Source organism: Acanthochromis polyacanthus, chromosome 21 (genome assembly GCF_021347895.1).
Source record: "Acanthochromis polyacanthus isolate Apoly-LR-REF ecotype Palm Island chromosome 21, KAUST_Apoly_ChrSc, whole genome shotgun sequence".
NCBI classification, from domain to species: domain Eukaryota; kingdom Metazoa; phylum Chordata; class Actinopteri; family Pomacentridae; genus Acanthochromis; species Acanthochromis polyacanthus.
The window spans coordinates 10,995,700-11,010,990 of NC_067133.1; the positions used below are offsets into that span (position 1 = coordinate 10,995,700).

At 40.5% G+C, this 15,291-nt stretch overlaps 1 protein-coding gene across 2 annotated transcripts in view; it reads right to left on the reverse strand.

Moving 5' to 3' along the window:
- Positions 1-2,456: 2,456 nt before the first annotated feature.
- asic2 (acid-sensing (proton-gated) ion channel 2) overlaps positions 2,457-15,291 on the reverse strand; it is a 530,460-nt gene continuing 517,625 nt past the window's right edge. For both annotated transcript variants that reach the window (XM_022196191.2, XM_022196190.2), the window contains 5 exons: positions 11,992-12,145; positions 9,991-10,082; positions 7,972-8,051; positions 7,281-7,349; positions 2,457-4,526 (listed from right to left, as the gene is read on the reverse strand). In XM_022196191.2, the coding sequence (XP_022051883.2) occupies positions 4,425-4,526; positions 7,281-7,349; positions 7,972-8,051; positions 9,991-10,082; positions 11,992-12,145 (497 nt within the window). In that variant the 3' untranslated portion in view covers positions 2,457-4,424. The remainder of the gene's footprint in view (positions 4,527-7,280; positions 7,350-7,971; positions 8,052-9,990; positions 10,083-11,991; positions 12,146-15,291) is intronic.

Below are 15,291 nucleotides of genomic sequence, written 5' to 3' on the forward strand. Positions count from 1 at the left end.
GACTTTGTGGCACTTTCAAAGTAAAAGCCTTGCAATTTGGGTGCTTCACAATGAAGAAAACCTAAATGAGAATATAGTTTTGTTGACTCAAATTCCAGTGAAGCAACTTAGACATGATCCTCGGCTGACTTCTCACCCCTTAACGCTGCCATCAGTATTTTGTAGGTTGAACCACCTTGGTCGCTGGAATATCTAAATTAGTAATTTTGTTTTGGGGTTTACAAATCAGACTCTTTTTGCAAAAGCTGAGATGAATACAAGAGCCTCCTGACATTTGGGTGCACAATCTGTTAGACTTTACAATCGAGTTCTGCCGCTGGCTGAGCTCAGAGTTTTTCTCTTCCTGCATTACTACACAAACTTGATTCACGGAACACTTTAACACACCAAAGGATTTGATCTTATTGTTTCGACAATGCTCTTTTAAGTACTAGTGCAACCTCCTCTGTGTGTGTGAGTTCCCACTCCACCAAGGCAATCAGGGTGTTTACAATGAGTTGCTGATGCACTATGGCTGACCTGCAGGCAATTTCAGATGCCTAAATATCTGCTAAATGAAGTGAGACTGAACTGGGGCTGAACTTCAGCCTGCAGCAGATAAGAGTCCTTGGCAATGTGAAGAATATCAATTTACATAAACCAAAAAGAAGTCCTTTTACAAAACAGTTAACTTTCTAAATTTAACTGCTGCTGTGCTCTGAATTTAAACTGAACTGGAAGTCTTTGCGAGGATAATTCACCCCCAGTACACTCAGTAGCTACTGCTATTATTCTTACTTTTACCTGTGAGGCAGTTTTAAAGTTGAACATCTTCTCTTTCCTTCAAAGAATCCTTTTAGTTATAAACTGAATTAGCAAAACAAATGTGAAACCTTTGAGCTCATTGCCTCAACGATTAGATTTTTCTTAAAAGTCGTGATGCATAATAAAACCTGACTACTGAGTCAAATCGGATTTTAAGTGGATTTTTTGGCTGCTGTAATAGAACCACTCCATTGTCCAGGCTGCTATGATCATTTGAGGCCAAATAGAGGAACACGTCATCTGATATTAGGAGAATGTAGCGCAGATGTCGGGGAGAAATTGTACCTTTGCCAAGCTACTGTACAATTGATCCAGCATGGCTTGTTATTCTTCCCTTCTTATTGTAGGGTTGTCAGGCGCTTTGTGCTAACTCACTCTGCCATCCTTTCCAACTCCCACTTATAAAGGCTGAGAGTGAACTCAATTCAGATGCCACAGTGTACAACTCCCAAGTAATGACATGTCTGAGTACAGCCATGGTGATCAGCAGACTATCACTAGACCAGATTATGCACAGCAACAAAATGTCTTATCATTAGCATGCAGATTAGGTGTGCTCTGATGAAGAATTTCTTGCCCTGTATCAATCAGTACCTGCCGATACAATTTTCGTAGTTAGTGCTACTGTTTAATACTGTAATCACCAGAGGAGGCAAAAAGAAAGCATTTTGAGGTTTTAGCTAGTAAAGGGGCACCGTGACAAAGACTCCGGTGTTGCGTAAAAAAGTCAAAAAAAAAAGTCAGGATCAATTAGAACATCATTGCTATATCCCAGTGACATACTATATACCCGCGGTTTTTGTGGCTTGTACCGTGTGTCTCCACCTTTCCCAGCAACACAGGTGCATAAACAATAAAAAGTATACTTTATAAGAAAATTCTTCTACATGTGTGACAGTGGACGTAAACAAATGATCGAGCTTAGGTTCTTGTTGGCACCGATCTGTTCAAGATTGTCTTGATCTGCTCTGTGACATCCCTAAAGTGTGTACAGGCAATTGCAGGCAATTTTGTGCAGTGGCAAAAGTGGCGAAAATTGTGCTGGTTCTAACTTTGCTAACAGAACTTTTTACATGTTTACACATCAACACAAAGTTAAAAGATGTGATTCACTTGATCAGGTTTTTGACGAAAAAGTTAGAAATGCCCATTTTAGAAATACACGTATGTAAACAAGGCCTCAGTTGTATTATTTTGTGTTTCTTGTACACTGCTTCTCTTGTAAAGGCATAGACTGTATATAACATATGAACGGAGGCACCGTGACGTCAGCCACTGGTTTGTGGAGGCCATACAGTGCTGACCTGTCAATCACAAGGTAGCCCTGCACTAAAACATACCTTTCCTTATCAATATTTTACTCCCAATGGGACCACAGTTTGCAAAATTAACATCATGATGAATTAAAAAGCTCTTGAATGTAGCAATTAAGAACATAAATTCAGTAGAAAAGTGCTTACTGAGGTAGCAGATCTCATGCTTTTATAAAGTTAGACTTTTTTAAACCCAAGTAGTTGTTCCCTGCTGGCTGCTAAAAAGAAAACAGATGCAAGTCTCTTTCATTTCACTTTCAGACATCATCTTTTATATCCAGCGTAAAGCCCTTCAGATGTCCTTGTAGCTCTGCTTTCCCACAACAACACGCCGACCACTGCAAAAACAAACTTTTTCATTTAATCGTTTCACATTAAAAACACACACTGTATGCTGCATCACAAAATGAGAAAACGCTGTCCTGCGATAACAATTGAAGCCAAAGAAGAGAGAAGAAACATCCAGTGTTGTTTGCCGCCAGCAGAGAGAAGCGAGACATGTCTGTCTGCCGCCGCTGCAGGTCGGCTGAGGACCGTGTTCGTCTGAAGCCACAACATGAGATAGTACACAGAGACAGCAGGTTGAGCCACAGATGGGAAATTATAATTCAGACAGTCTCACGAAGCACTTGAATTCATTCCTACCTGCAATGTACATTACCATGATGACAGAGACCATGCTAAAATGATCATGGACTAGAAAACTCAGATACACTAAATCTTCCAAATAGTCTCACAAAAGCTTTTGGTGTAAAGCCGTATACATGTAATGGTTGTTTCTGAACCTGTACCAAAAAGGATGTCTGGTGCTCATAGCAAAGTGTGTCCTTCATTTTCAGCACGACATTCGACTACCCCAAATATGCTACTGGCGGTTACATAACATACTCACCTACTGAGAACTGCAGATTGAGGAAAAAAAGGAAAAAAAGTGACAGATATGTCGACCCTTGTGGACTTGGAGTTGATGTTTGTAGCAAAATTATTTGAAATTAGATCTGCTTCAGGCATGTCTGCATGGTACCCGTTTTTATGAGGAAAAGAAACAATTATTTACACCATAACACTGCAGACCCTGTATGTATCTTAAAAAACACACAAACATCCCAGCTAAACTCTGCTTGCGGTGCTTTTGTAGTAATTTTTATCATCTTGAAAAAGTGTTTACAATTGTCAAGCCTGGGGATTTCTTTTAGCATTCCTTGATAAAAAAAATTAATAACTGTCCGAAATATCACCCTGGCATGTTCTTAATGAAGTAACAGTTTGACAACATCCCGGCTATATTCATAGGTGTACTGGACTCGTCTTGCTGCGGATAAATTTAGTTTCTACCTCATTTTGCTGGGCTGCCCTGGTGAGCTGCAGCACCCAGAAGCCATTCTGTTATCCACATAAATTACCAGTTAGACATCCCTTTAAAGATGTCTGCAAACGTGAGCTTAGCACCGCAGGAGTCATGTAGCAAAACCCGCCTTCTCGTAAAGTGATTAAACTGAAACTGACAGGTGAATAAAATATGCAAAACGCGGGCGGCAAAATGGTCAGATTTCACTCTGTTTTCAGTAAACAAAGCCAAATATTAATTTCTCCCCCCCTTTCTGACCCTGTTCTACCCCACGATACTTAAGTAAGAAATGACAAATTGCTCAAAGATGGATTGGTCACACCTGAACTATGATTTTAAACAACCATATGTTCAATCTGTACATTCAATTTCTCCCCTGGGACCCTCGTCGTGGGGTCTGTCCTGCAGATAGAGAGACAAATGGCACACATGTACAGTAAAGCAACACTGCAGTCCAGCGTATGCATCAGCAAAGAGAGCAAGATAGAGCGACGCATGCAGTTTGGACAGTTCGAAACTAATTCTTTTGTACAGTTCATTTGGCAGTGAGCGACATATGAATGTGTTTGTTACATAGATATGCTGCACAGGGATGAGTCCCCCTTTTTATGGGTAGTTGCCCCACCCGATGTCTGGTTTTGTGTGTGCATGTATGTGGAGACTTGGAGCCCACTGCAGGTCTAGTGTAGCAGAGGCCGCCCTCCCACAGCAGTACAGTGCAGGCTGACAGAGAGCGCTGATAAGTCCAGCTGACAGCCCCTTAATCCCCATTAATGCCTCAGACAGGAGGGTGTGACGGAGCGCAGTGCTGTCCTCAGACCAACCCCCGTTCCTGTCCTCGTCTCCTCCCCTCCCCTGTTAAGGTCCCATTGGATGCCGTAACAAAGGATGTAGTGCCACCCGGTGGAGGGAGGCAGCCGCTGGATGTGTGTTGGCTCTGAGGGGAAGGGAGGAGGGCTTCAGCAGGCGATCTCCTCCAGAGTGCCCAGCGTCGTCTGCAGGGGGACGGTCACGGTGTGGCTGATGGACTCAGAGTGGTTCGCCACTGGGTCACAGGAACTCTGCAAGAAGATTGAAAGAGTCTAAAAGTGAGGGACTATAACCATCTGAAACTCCTGAAAACTCAGAACTTAGGAAGGCTCTTGGATGAAGGTGAAATGTCTTTAAAAATCTAAAAGAAAATCCAGTTTCTTTCTACTGAAGCTCTTGGGAGAGTACCTTGTAGTACGCAGAAAACAAATCTTAAACAAAACTCCAAGCTGAACTCTGAATCATGGTAATTAAATATCAAATGAGTCAACACTGTATGACCTTACAGTAACTGCATTACTGTTGAACAGTAGTGTATCTGCTCATATTTAAAATCAAAAACTAACTGTTCTGATCTGCTCTTTTAAAAAATACAGGCACCGCTGTCAGAACTCAACGCAGCATTCATTACTGACTTTCAAATCTTTTATTTTTTCAATACGTCATGTGCCCGCCTTTATTTTTAATGACACACTCGATCTTCCTCAGCATAGAGGAGTCTGAATTTCTGGAGAGATGTTCTGCTGTTCTTCAGAGATCATATTCTTTTCAGCTGGTCTTTGCTGGAGGGCATCTGTTGCTCTGTCTTTCTCTTAAAAATACCCCAAAGGTGTCTATTGGATTCAAGTCAGGTACTGTACTTGGCTTGGTCATAGTTTTTACTTTTTCATTCTTTAGCAACTCTTTTGTGGTTTTGGCACTCTGCTTTGAGATATTCCACTTCTGGCAGGTTTCTGCAGACTGGGAGTCATCCTGTCAGCCAGTTTTTAACATTCACTGGCATCTCTAAATCTCATCTTCCCAACATCCATCCATCCATCCATTCTCTATACACCGCTTTATCCGCACTTGGGTCATGGGGGGTGCTGGAGCCTATCCTAGCTGACTCGGGCGAAGGCAGGGGACACCCTGGACAGGTCACCAGTCTGTCGCAGGGCTACATATACAGACAAACAATCACACTCACAGCTACGGGTAATTTAGAGTAATCAATTAACCTCAGCATATTTTTGGACTGTGGGAGGAAGCTGGAGTAAACGCACGCATGCACAGGGGGAACAAGCAAACTCCATGCAGAAAGATCCCAGGCCCAGCCCGGGATTTGAACCGGAGTTTTTCTTGCTGCAAGGCGAAAGTGCTAACCACTACCCCACTGTGCAGCCATCTTCCCAATACATTTTAGCCTAATGCAGCCTCATATTATCACAGACACAACTTCATGCTTCACTGTCAGGACTTTGAATTCACTATGTCAGTCCTGACCAGGTTCATACCAGACATGCTGGACTCCATCTGAGTTGGATAAATTTATCTTGGTCTCATTGGATGAAAGAATGAGCTCCCATTCTTTGTCAGGCTTTCCCCTCCCTGGTAAAGTATCATCATGGAGTTTTGTGCTTAAAAGCAAGCGGGGTTTTTTTTGTGTGGCACATCTTCCATAAAGGTTGATGTTATGTAATATACTTCACAATGTCTGAGCTTTTACAGAGACTCTGATTTCCACTGATAACCACTGTATTAATTCTGAAGCACTTGTCCATCTGATTTTCACAGCTACATTGTGTCAAAAGTCCACTGTCCGTTGCATCATGCTAGAGCGATGACCACTGCAGCTCAGATTAGTGATACTACAGCTCCTTCTATACCTCCTGATTAGTATTGCATCTGTGTTTCCACAGCTATTTTGTTGAACTTTCTGTGTCTTTTTTCCATCTTTTTGAAGTCTTACAATCACATTTCCTAATTGGGGCAATTATTTTCCATGTGAATCCATGATACAGGCTTGCAGAAAGACACATCCTATAGTACCAAAACTGAGAAAGTTCTTCATTTTATAACCATGTTCATGAAGTTACGCTGATTGGAAATCACAGATGTACTCAGTTAAATTTCAGTGACCACATGTTTTATAATTTGTGTGTCAGTGATCATAGGTATATTTAACCCCTTGACGCCTATTGTCGCGAATTTGCAACATACCGCTTTCATTAAGACTGCAGCTGAGATAGCATATCCATTCCCCTGATGCCAGTTTGTGCATATTCAATACGCACCTTAGAACCTTTTGCAAGCACTGGTTTCTGATAGGACTGGCTGGAGTGGGACCTAATTATTATATATCTATTAATATTATCTGTTCTGTGTAATAGATAAATGAACAAGCTCCATTTAATTTAGCATCAGCTGGAAAACAAAACACACACAAAAGAATTGTTTTACTTAATTGTAAAAAAATTCAGGCATCAAGGGGATATTATTGTAACATTGAATTTTTAATATAATCTTTCTAAAGTATCTCTGGACTGTTCATAAAATACTCTCGTGTAAATACAGTAATGATACTGCACAGGGGTGTACACACTTCTGCTGTGCACTGTATTTATTACTGAATACTCTGCAGATGCCCAATGTCAAAGCAACCCAAAGCTCCTCCTTATGCTCTTGCTTCCAGTTTTGTTGATTTAACTCAGATATGATATTCATGTATGTGTGTATTAACAGGGCATAAGATCATACAGTCACTCCTCATTGCTGCTTGAATTCATGGAGATTTCCCTCTAGGAGCTGAGCTTTTCCTGACAAATTGGCACGTTACAGTGGGCCTGAGCACGTTCTTAGTCTTGCTTGAGTGCTCCCTCTACATGCTCGCGTGGATGGTTAGGAATAGTGCAAGGTTTGATATGCATGATCAGAGAAAGTGAAATTATACAGAATTATACGCGCTCCACTTATGCAAAGCTTTCATTGGAGAATGACTGAAAGTTTAGGGTTAAGGCCACTGTTACCACATCCTCTCCGTGACTCTCCTCCTCCTCTTCTCTGCTCAGTAGGTCCAGTAGTCTTTCTTTCACCACCTGCAAATCAGAAAACAAAAGTCAGTCTGTTATAGAATGATCTCCATGAGCTTTTCCTGTAATCAACATTTAACTTCAAAGTCAGAAGGTAATAAGGTGGCGAACATAGCAGCAGACTATATCATTACAATCATTTCAGCATGAAACCTGTTAAAAGTTTCTCTGAAACTGCTTGTGTCAGTGACAGGAGGGTTTCTTTTTCCCAGCAATCCATTATGGTCATTAAAATGAAAAAAAAAAATCTTTTCCAGTATATTTCCAAAACCCTAGGGGGAGGCCAAGTCTATTATGTGCTTATCAGAAGCTTGTGCAGCTGAAAGCAGCATGAGAAGCTCTAAAAGGACCGCAAAGCAGAGCAAAGGTAATGGAAAAGTACCATTACACAGTCCTTCATCTCAGTCACCTCTAAGTAAATCTAGCTCTTTATCTGCTTTTTATATCAGCAACTTTGCTTCTGCTGTCAGCTTTCACGGTCAATGGTCTGGTACTTCACTGTAACACCAAAAAACTAGAGTTATTAAAGTTTATTGGACTGCAAAGGCTGTCGGCGGAGGAGTGATGTGTGGGAGTAATTAGGCGTTTCAACAGGTATATGAGAGTAAAACTGCCATTTCAGACTGACCTCATAAGCGTAGTCAAATAGCTCTAAGATGGTCAGAATGCTGGCTCCGATGAACAAACCCATCTGACCGCCAATATCACCTGTAAAAGGATATAAGTACGGTTACACCAAGACATGTAGAAAAAGAAAGCACAGAGACAGCTTGAATTGGACAGTCTTTTACATACCAAAAAAGGAAAAAAAAATATTCTAATCAACTTGCAGCACAGACTCAGATGATTGGCACAGACAAGGAGAGAGGAAGGCAATTTTTCAGACTGGAAACAGCTTGGTTTTAAAAATCGCAGAAGGTGTGTTACTTCAGGTACCAGTGAGATGATAAAATATGCCCCTGAAAGTCCAGCTGCAGTGATAGATCCAAGACACTGCACTGCAGTTTACAGCACAAAGACGAAAGATTTCACATCTCCGGAGAGTCATTACATAGTCGATAACCGTACCTTTTCTTGCAACATTATCTTGTAATGACCAGCATTCGTTACACAAAATAAACTACCCATTGACTGACCCATATATGGCTTGCTAGATAACAGTGCATTAAGTTGTACAGAAAGTTCATGTTTCACTTTATTATCTCAGGCAATTCTACTTTTTTTTTGCACTAGAGCCCTCTGCACAACAGTGGTCCTATTTATATGAATGAGCCAGCTTATGTTAGTCTGAACAAGGTAAACAAAACTTTGTTTAAATGGCAGTTTGTGGCTTCCATATTACCGATGTGGACTCTGGAAGTGGACACCTGATGTACATACAGCTCTACTTACGCTACAAAAGATTTGCTACCCAGACAGTCGCATTTTTCCTCGTGTCAAACACAGCAAAACACACAGGGCTTCTGAGGATGTTTCTGAAAGACTGTGACTTTGCATTTTTTAGAGGATATAGCAGCTGGTTACAGATTTGGTTGTAACACTGTGTCATTTCATTCCTGAGATGTGTCAAACAAAGTGGGGCAGATAAAGCGCAGGACTTCTGGAGAATTTAGAGCTCCCCATTGTATTTTGGCACCATTGACGGGAAGCAAATTAAAGCACCTTTAAATTTTAAAAGCTACAACTGTAACTACAACTATTTTAAATATAGATTAACAAGTGTGGATAATAGACAATCTACCTGTACAGTTTCTCCTCACAACAAGCATTTGTTTAGAGCATTTTGTTTAACTAGTACTTGCACAGTCCACAACCAAAATAAACTGAAAATGTCATCATTCACTATCATAGACAACTTTGCAGTTTATAAATAGAAGAGTTGTCACCTAAGTAGCAGTTTTCAAACATTTTGGAGGTGCTTTGATTTGCTTTCCATCAATGGAGCCTAAACACAGTGGGAAGCTTTAATTCTCTAGTAATCCCGTGTTACGTTCGTCCACTGCATTCGACACACCTGGAGCCCCATGTGTTATTATGTGCTCAGCATCAGTACAAAGCTACTTTCTGTGCATTTTTTTGAGTACCTGTTTTTTTGCCTTGGTACCTATCAGGAGCATTGCGCACAGTCCGATGCAATTTCAGTTTCAGAAATATAATATCTATAATAAGCCTTAGGTTTAGTCCCCTCAAGTCAAATAGAAAAATTGCACTTAATTTAAGCAATTTAAGCATTATTGCTTATTTACATATAGTGCACCAGGTAACCAGGATTACAAATCACATTTGGTTATTTTTGTGTTGCAAATTAGGCACCTCATTCCCAGGAGATCTCATAACACCAATGATTGTTAAAGAAACAAAACCATAACAAGTCCAGTGACTCCTTTATGCTTGTGTGTGGGGTAATTACTGTAATTTTTACCCATTATTGCTACTGTGTCTGCAAAAGAACAGATAGAATTGACAGATTTAGCCTGTTGTGAATAAAATCATACCAGTTTTCCCTAGTCCACCGTTTGTTCTTTTGTTCATGTTTTGTTACATGCTGCAAAAGCATCATCAGTAGCTTTGTTGAGCATTTAATTAGGCATCTCAGAAACATAGCTATGAGGTTGTGAAAATCCAGGGCACCACTGTGCAAACCTACCCAGCAAACCTGCCACCTCATAGGCTTTCTTCTGCTCGATGGTCTCGTAGTTCAGTGCTTCAAAGAACACATCCAGCACCAAGATGTTGTCTCTGCAAAAGGCCAAACAGGGCATTTATCTAATGAATCCCACTTTAGGTAATCACTTGGCATGAACACACTCAACAACAGTCCATCCATTTCCTACAGAGCTGTGCGACCGGAGGAAACAGGAGCGCTGTGTGGGAGGACAACACGCTTGCTGGAGCCAGTCGAAGCTTCCACTTATTTAGAATCTTTATTAAAAGGGCTATAGGAAACAATGTGGGCAGTGAAGAGGTTCAGTGGTTTTATTTGCTGTCAGGCAGGGAGAAGACTCTGAGCTTGATTCTGCAGAGGTCCTCTCTGTGCAGAGTTTGCATGTTTTTCCTTTTATCATGTGTCTCCCCAGGACGTTCAGCTTATCGGGGAAATAGGAAACTCTAAATTTTGGGCTGGTGGTTCATGAATATGGTAAGAAACATTATCAACTGAACACATAATAAGGGACAACATTAAAACCAACTGACTAACATTGTCTAGATTCTACTCCAAAACAGCTCTTACTCATCAGTGTATGAGCTCCTGTAGTTTCTGGCTCCAAGGCGTCAGCAGCAGATCCTTTAAGTCCTGAAAGCTGCGAAGTGGTACCTCCATGGATCAGACTTGTTTTCACCACAGGCACTTGATCAAATTGAGATATGGGGAATTTGAAGCTAACACCTTGAAGTCCCGAAGAATGTTTGCAGTACAGCAGCAAGTATTTTCCTGTTGATAAAAGCAGTATTGCCATCAGGTAATACTGCTGCCATGAAGGTTGAAAATGATCTGCAGCAATATTTAAATGGGTTTTACATGTAAAAGTAGCATCCACATGAAAGGGGAACCCAATGTTTCGCAGCAGGACATGTTTCAGCAATGCACATAGCCTCTGCTGGCCTTTCCTTCTTCCCATAATGCATCCTGCTGCCATCTCTTAGACAGATGACAAACCTCGATGTCGCCATGATATAAAAGAAAACATGATCAACCACACCACATTCTTCTACTGTCCCATGGTCCAATTCTGCTGCTCACATGTCCATTTTTGGTGTTTTCAGAGTTGAACAGGAGTCATGCACCTCAATAATGGATGGTTTTTGGTAGTTCTGAACCACTGTGTAACGAGAAAACCCAAAATAACCTGTTGTTCTGGTGCTCCTCAGATCCAGTCACCTTGTCATCCATCACAATCTGGCCCTTGCAAAAGTCTCTCAGATCCTTACACAGCCCATTTCTTTCTGCTTCTAAAACATCAGCTTCAAGAATTGCCTGTTTACTTGCTGCCTCATATATTTCAACCCTTGACAGGTGCCACTGTAACAAGATAATCAATGTTGTTCACTTCACCTGTCAACGGTCTTGTGTTGCAGACTACATGAGCCCTGGCATGGAAGCATACGGTGGCTTCTTCTTCATAATATACTCGCTGCCACACTGCAAACACTGTTGAGGAATGATTTGAGGAACATGACAATGAGTCTAAGTGTTGATTTAGTCTCCCAACTCTCCAGATCTCAGCATCGCTGGGATGTACTGAAAAAAACAAGTCAGATCCATGAAGGTCCCACTTGATAGTTTCCAGAACTGACAGGATCTGCTGCTAAAATCTTGGTGCCTGAAACCACAGGATATCTTCAAAGGTCTATGGAGGTCAGACCTCAACTTGTTACAGTGTTTTTGGCAGCAAAAAGTAATATCAGGCAATGTTGTGGCTGATCCGTGTAGGAGTGGTCCCAAATGTCAAGTTTTACCCAAGAACATTTAGAGAAAATTAAAACAGAAATCCCCAAAGAACATGTTAATGAAGATTAAATAAGTGGATATGAACATTGCACGAATTAGCTCTAAATGATTAGTTCAATGGGTTTAATTAAAGCTACACATGGAGACTTTATCTTGCAACTTTACCAAACATAAGGCACAGGAGAGGCGTCTACTCACGTGATGTACTTCTCAGATTTGTTGAACTTCTTCTGTAGGTATCTGGCCGAGGTCTTGCTGGGGATTTTGACCATGGACAGCTCTTTGTTGTAGCGGGTCATGTTGCATGGCGTCCGGCACATGCAGTTACTGCTCTCTACTGCGGAAAGTTTAGCTGCATACAGATGTGGTGATGGAAGATGGAAGTAGTGTAAAATATGGAGGGGAAAGACAGAACAAAACGTGGGAGGATGAGGATGAAGATGATTGACACAAAGGGAAAAACATTTAGATGCAAAGTTTTCTGTATAAGAATCCCAGAGACATCCAGTATAAAGGCAACAAAAGAAGAGGCAAAATCTGCCTGAGTGGTGTTTTCCCAGAGTTTCATAAAGTTCTACATTATTGATTTGGGTGAAGTTCCTCATGCGGTTCTAAATTTTCTGCTGACAATGTGCAAGTTTGACTAAAGGGCTTCACCTCAGTGACAATTCATATCCAACTGGAAAAAAAAGACAGCTCATCTTTTATGTTTAAAGAACCTCTGCCCAGACTGAATTGGTGTAATAATAAAACGCAATAAAAAGAGTCAGGAGGAGGGTTACCTGCACAAATCAAACAGCTCATATATTCGTCTAGTATTGTACGAGAGACCTATCTTTCAGTTGAGACCACAGGATATATGTGTTATCACAAGTAAAGGATGTGATAAAACACAAAATCTGATAAAGTCACAAGTTAATACTAAGTGACAGAGAGACGACGTGAGATACTGTTGAGATGTTTTTTAAATATAGTAGAGATGTCAGAAATGAGATAAAAGCTGCAAAGTATGTTGCAGTGACAGAAAAAAAAAACAGCTTCTAAGCAGTCTCTGCTAAAATAGGCAATTAGCTGAGTGACAGAAACAGTTTAACATTTTAATAATGTTTGCCTTCTGTCAAATATTCAGCAGCAGCAGCTTTGTAAATGATGAGATGATTCTCTGGTTTATCACTGCAAATGGAGCAGTTTTGGATTTTGGCTTGTTGGTTAGACAGAACAAAGCATCATACAGAAGTCACCTTGGACTGAAAGAAAGTGCACTGGTACAAATTTCAGACAGTTCATAGACTAAATGAATCATTTTACTTCGTTAGAAATCAAATACAGGTATAATAGAACTGATGTAATACAACTCAAAATGTAGGAAATTCCATTTTCATCATCTTAGCTAAAGCCAAAACTTCAGGAATATGGACTAACATGTAAAGAAAATAAGATATTCACCTACATATCCAACTACAGTAACTACTTTAAATTAGCTATCATTATATTTCAAGCAGTTTCTGGGTATTTTAATTGCTCCTGTCACATTTTTCTTCACTGTGAGCTTATTTTTCACTGCAATATAAAATCCCAGAAACCATGCCCAGAAAGTAGAGAGAACTCAGAAATGCCTTTCGTGCAGTATGACACAGTTTATGACGCCATAAATCATCAACACAAATGAGAAAAGGTGATTTTTTTGTATATTTATTTTACAAAAATTAAAGACACAGGTGCTACCAATACTGGAGAAAAAAAATGGTGACTGTATATATAATATGTAACTCTTTGTTCAGTCAAATGGTCCTTGATTTTTTGTCATGTGACTATGTTGTAGCTCTACCATTTATAAATCCACAATTGCATGGTAGAGTGCAGAATCGTTCTGTTTTTACAGATCTTTCCTCACAGCAAACTGCTTGCTTTTGGCAATTGTTCTAAATGAAACCTGTAGAATAAAGTGCATTTGATGACATAGCACAACTTTAAGCTGAGATTTAAGTTTTCTGATGAAACAAGTTTGCTTAAAATGCACTGATTATTTCTGCTTTTGGCTCTGATAAATGATGTAATTTTGGAGATTTTGTAGAAATAACACACATTTCAAACCCAAAAATGAAAATGAAAGCTGATATATTCCAAATAATCCAACACACAGAGCTTCTGGCACTCAGGATGTCAGATATATAAATCTATAAATTTAAATAGCTACTATAAATTAGTGATGCAAGCACAGCAATTACGACGTGACTGCACACATGGCTGCATTGGTACTATGTCTCAAGTCATGCTGATTTTCACTCCATGAAAGCCTTAATGACAGTGCAAGTCAATGTCACTGTCAGTGTCATGGAGGCCAGAATGTAAAGCACCAAACACAAACAAGCCCTCGAGCTGCATCTGCGAAAACAGCCTTTACCCTGACAGAGACAAAGTCCTTATGCACAAATGCCAAGCTTTATTCGAGGCAGTTCGACTTAGAGAAGAAGAAGAAAAAAATGCTGTGTAATTCCGTGTGAAGCCCACGGCCTCCTCCACAGCACCAACCTCTCCTGCGGCACTGATGCTAATGTTAAGCGACGCAAGCTTTTCAAATATAGCTCCGTCGAAAGCTTCTTCTTCCACTCTGACGTTGTTTAAACAGATCTCACTTAGGTTTTTGTTTCCCCGAGTGCTTTCTCACCAACTTCTGATTCAAAATCTCCCACCCTGCTATGCTCGAAATGGAAAAAGTAAAGGAGAGGTTAATGTTATCAGGCTTATTCTTGAGTGAGACAGCTCTGTGGCGGACCTCTGGATCACAGAGCAGGAAGCAGATATCCCTACGGCGATCTAATAGCTGGCAGGGCTACATGGTCACGTAATGGCGAGAAGAAATTCAATATGGATCCTCAGCGGTCTCTTATTTTTATTTAAATGAGGTGTTATTGGAAACACGGGAGCAAGGTCTCATGCAACCAAATGATTGATTTCTTTGTCTAACCCTCTAACCCATGTCCTCGCACACTTATATCAAAAAGAGCAAATTAATGTTTCTTCCTCATAATACTACCTGATAAAAAAGTATGAATATATATCTTTTTGACAGAAAGACAACTGATATCACCGTTTTTTGTGTGTGTGGCAGTTTTGGCAGCTCAGAAACTGGAAATAATTGTGTCTCTGTCTGGATGTATAATTTTAATCCGCCCGTGTTTGTTCAAAAAGCAAATGACTAGATAAGAAAAAAGTTGCTCGCAGACAACAGATGTAGCTGGCTCCTATTAAAATGAAAATATTTTTGGTGCCGCTTCCAAAAAATCTTGAGTGACACAGTTACGGAGATAGAAAAACCCAATCAAACTTTGACGCGCCGAATCTCCTTTGGTGGTTCGAAGCAAATTGGCACTCGGAAGTTTAAAACCGGAATTCATTTGCATGCGATGATCCGAGTGTGTGTGTGTGTGTGTGTGTGTGTGTGTGTGTGTGTGTGTGTGTGTGTGTGTGTGTGTGTGTGTGTGTGTGTGTGTGTGT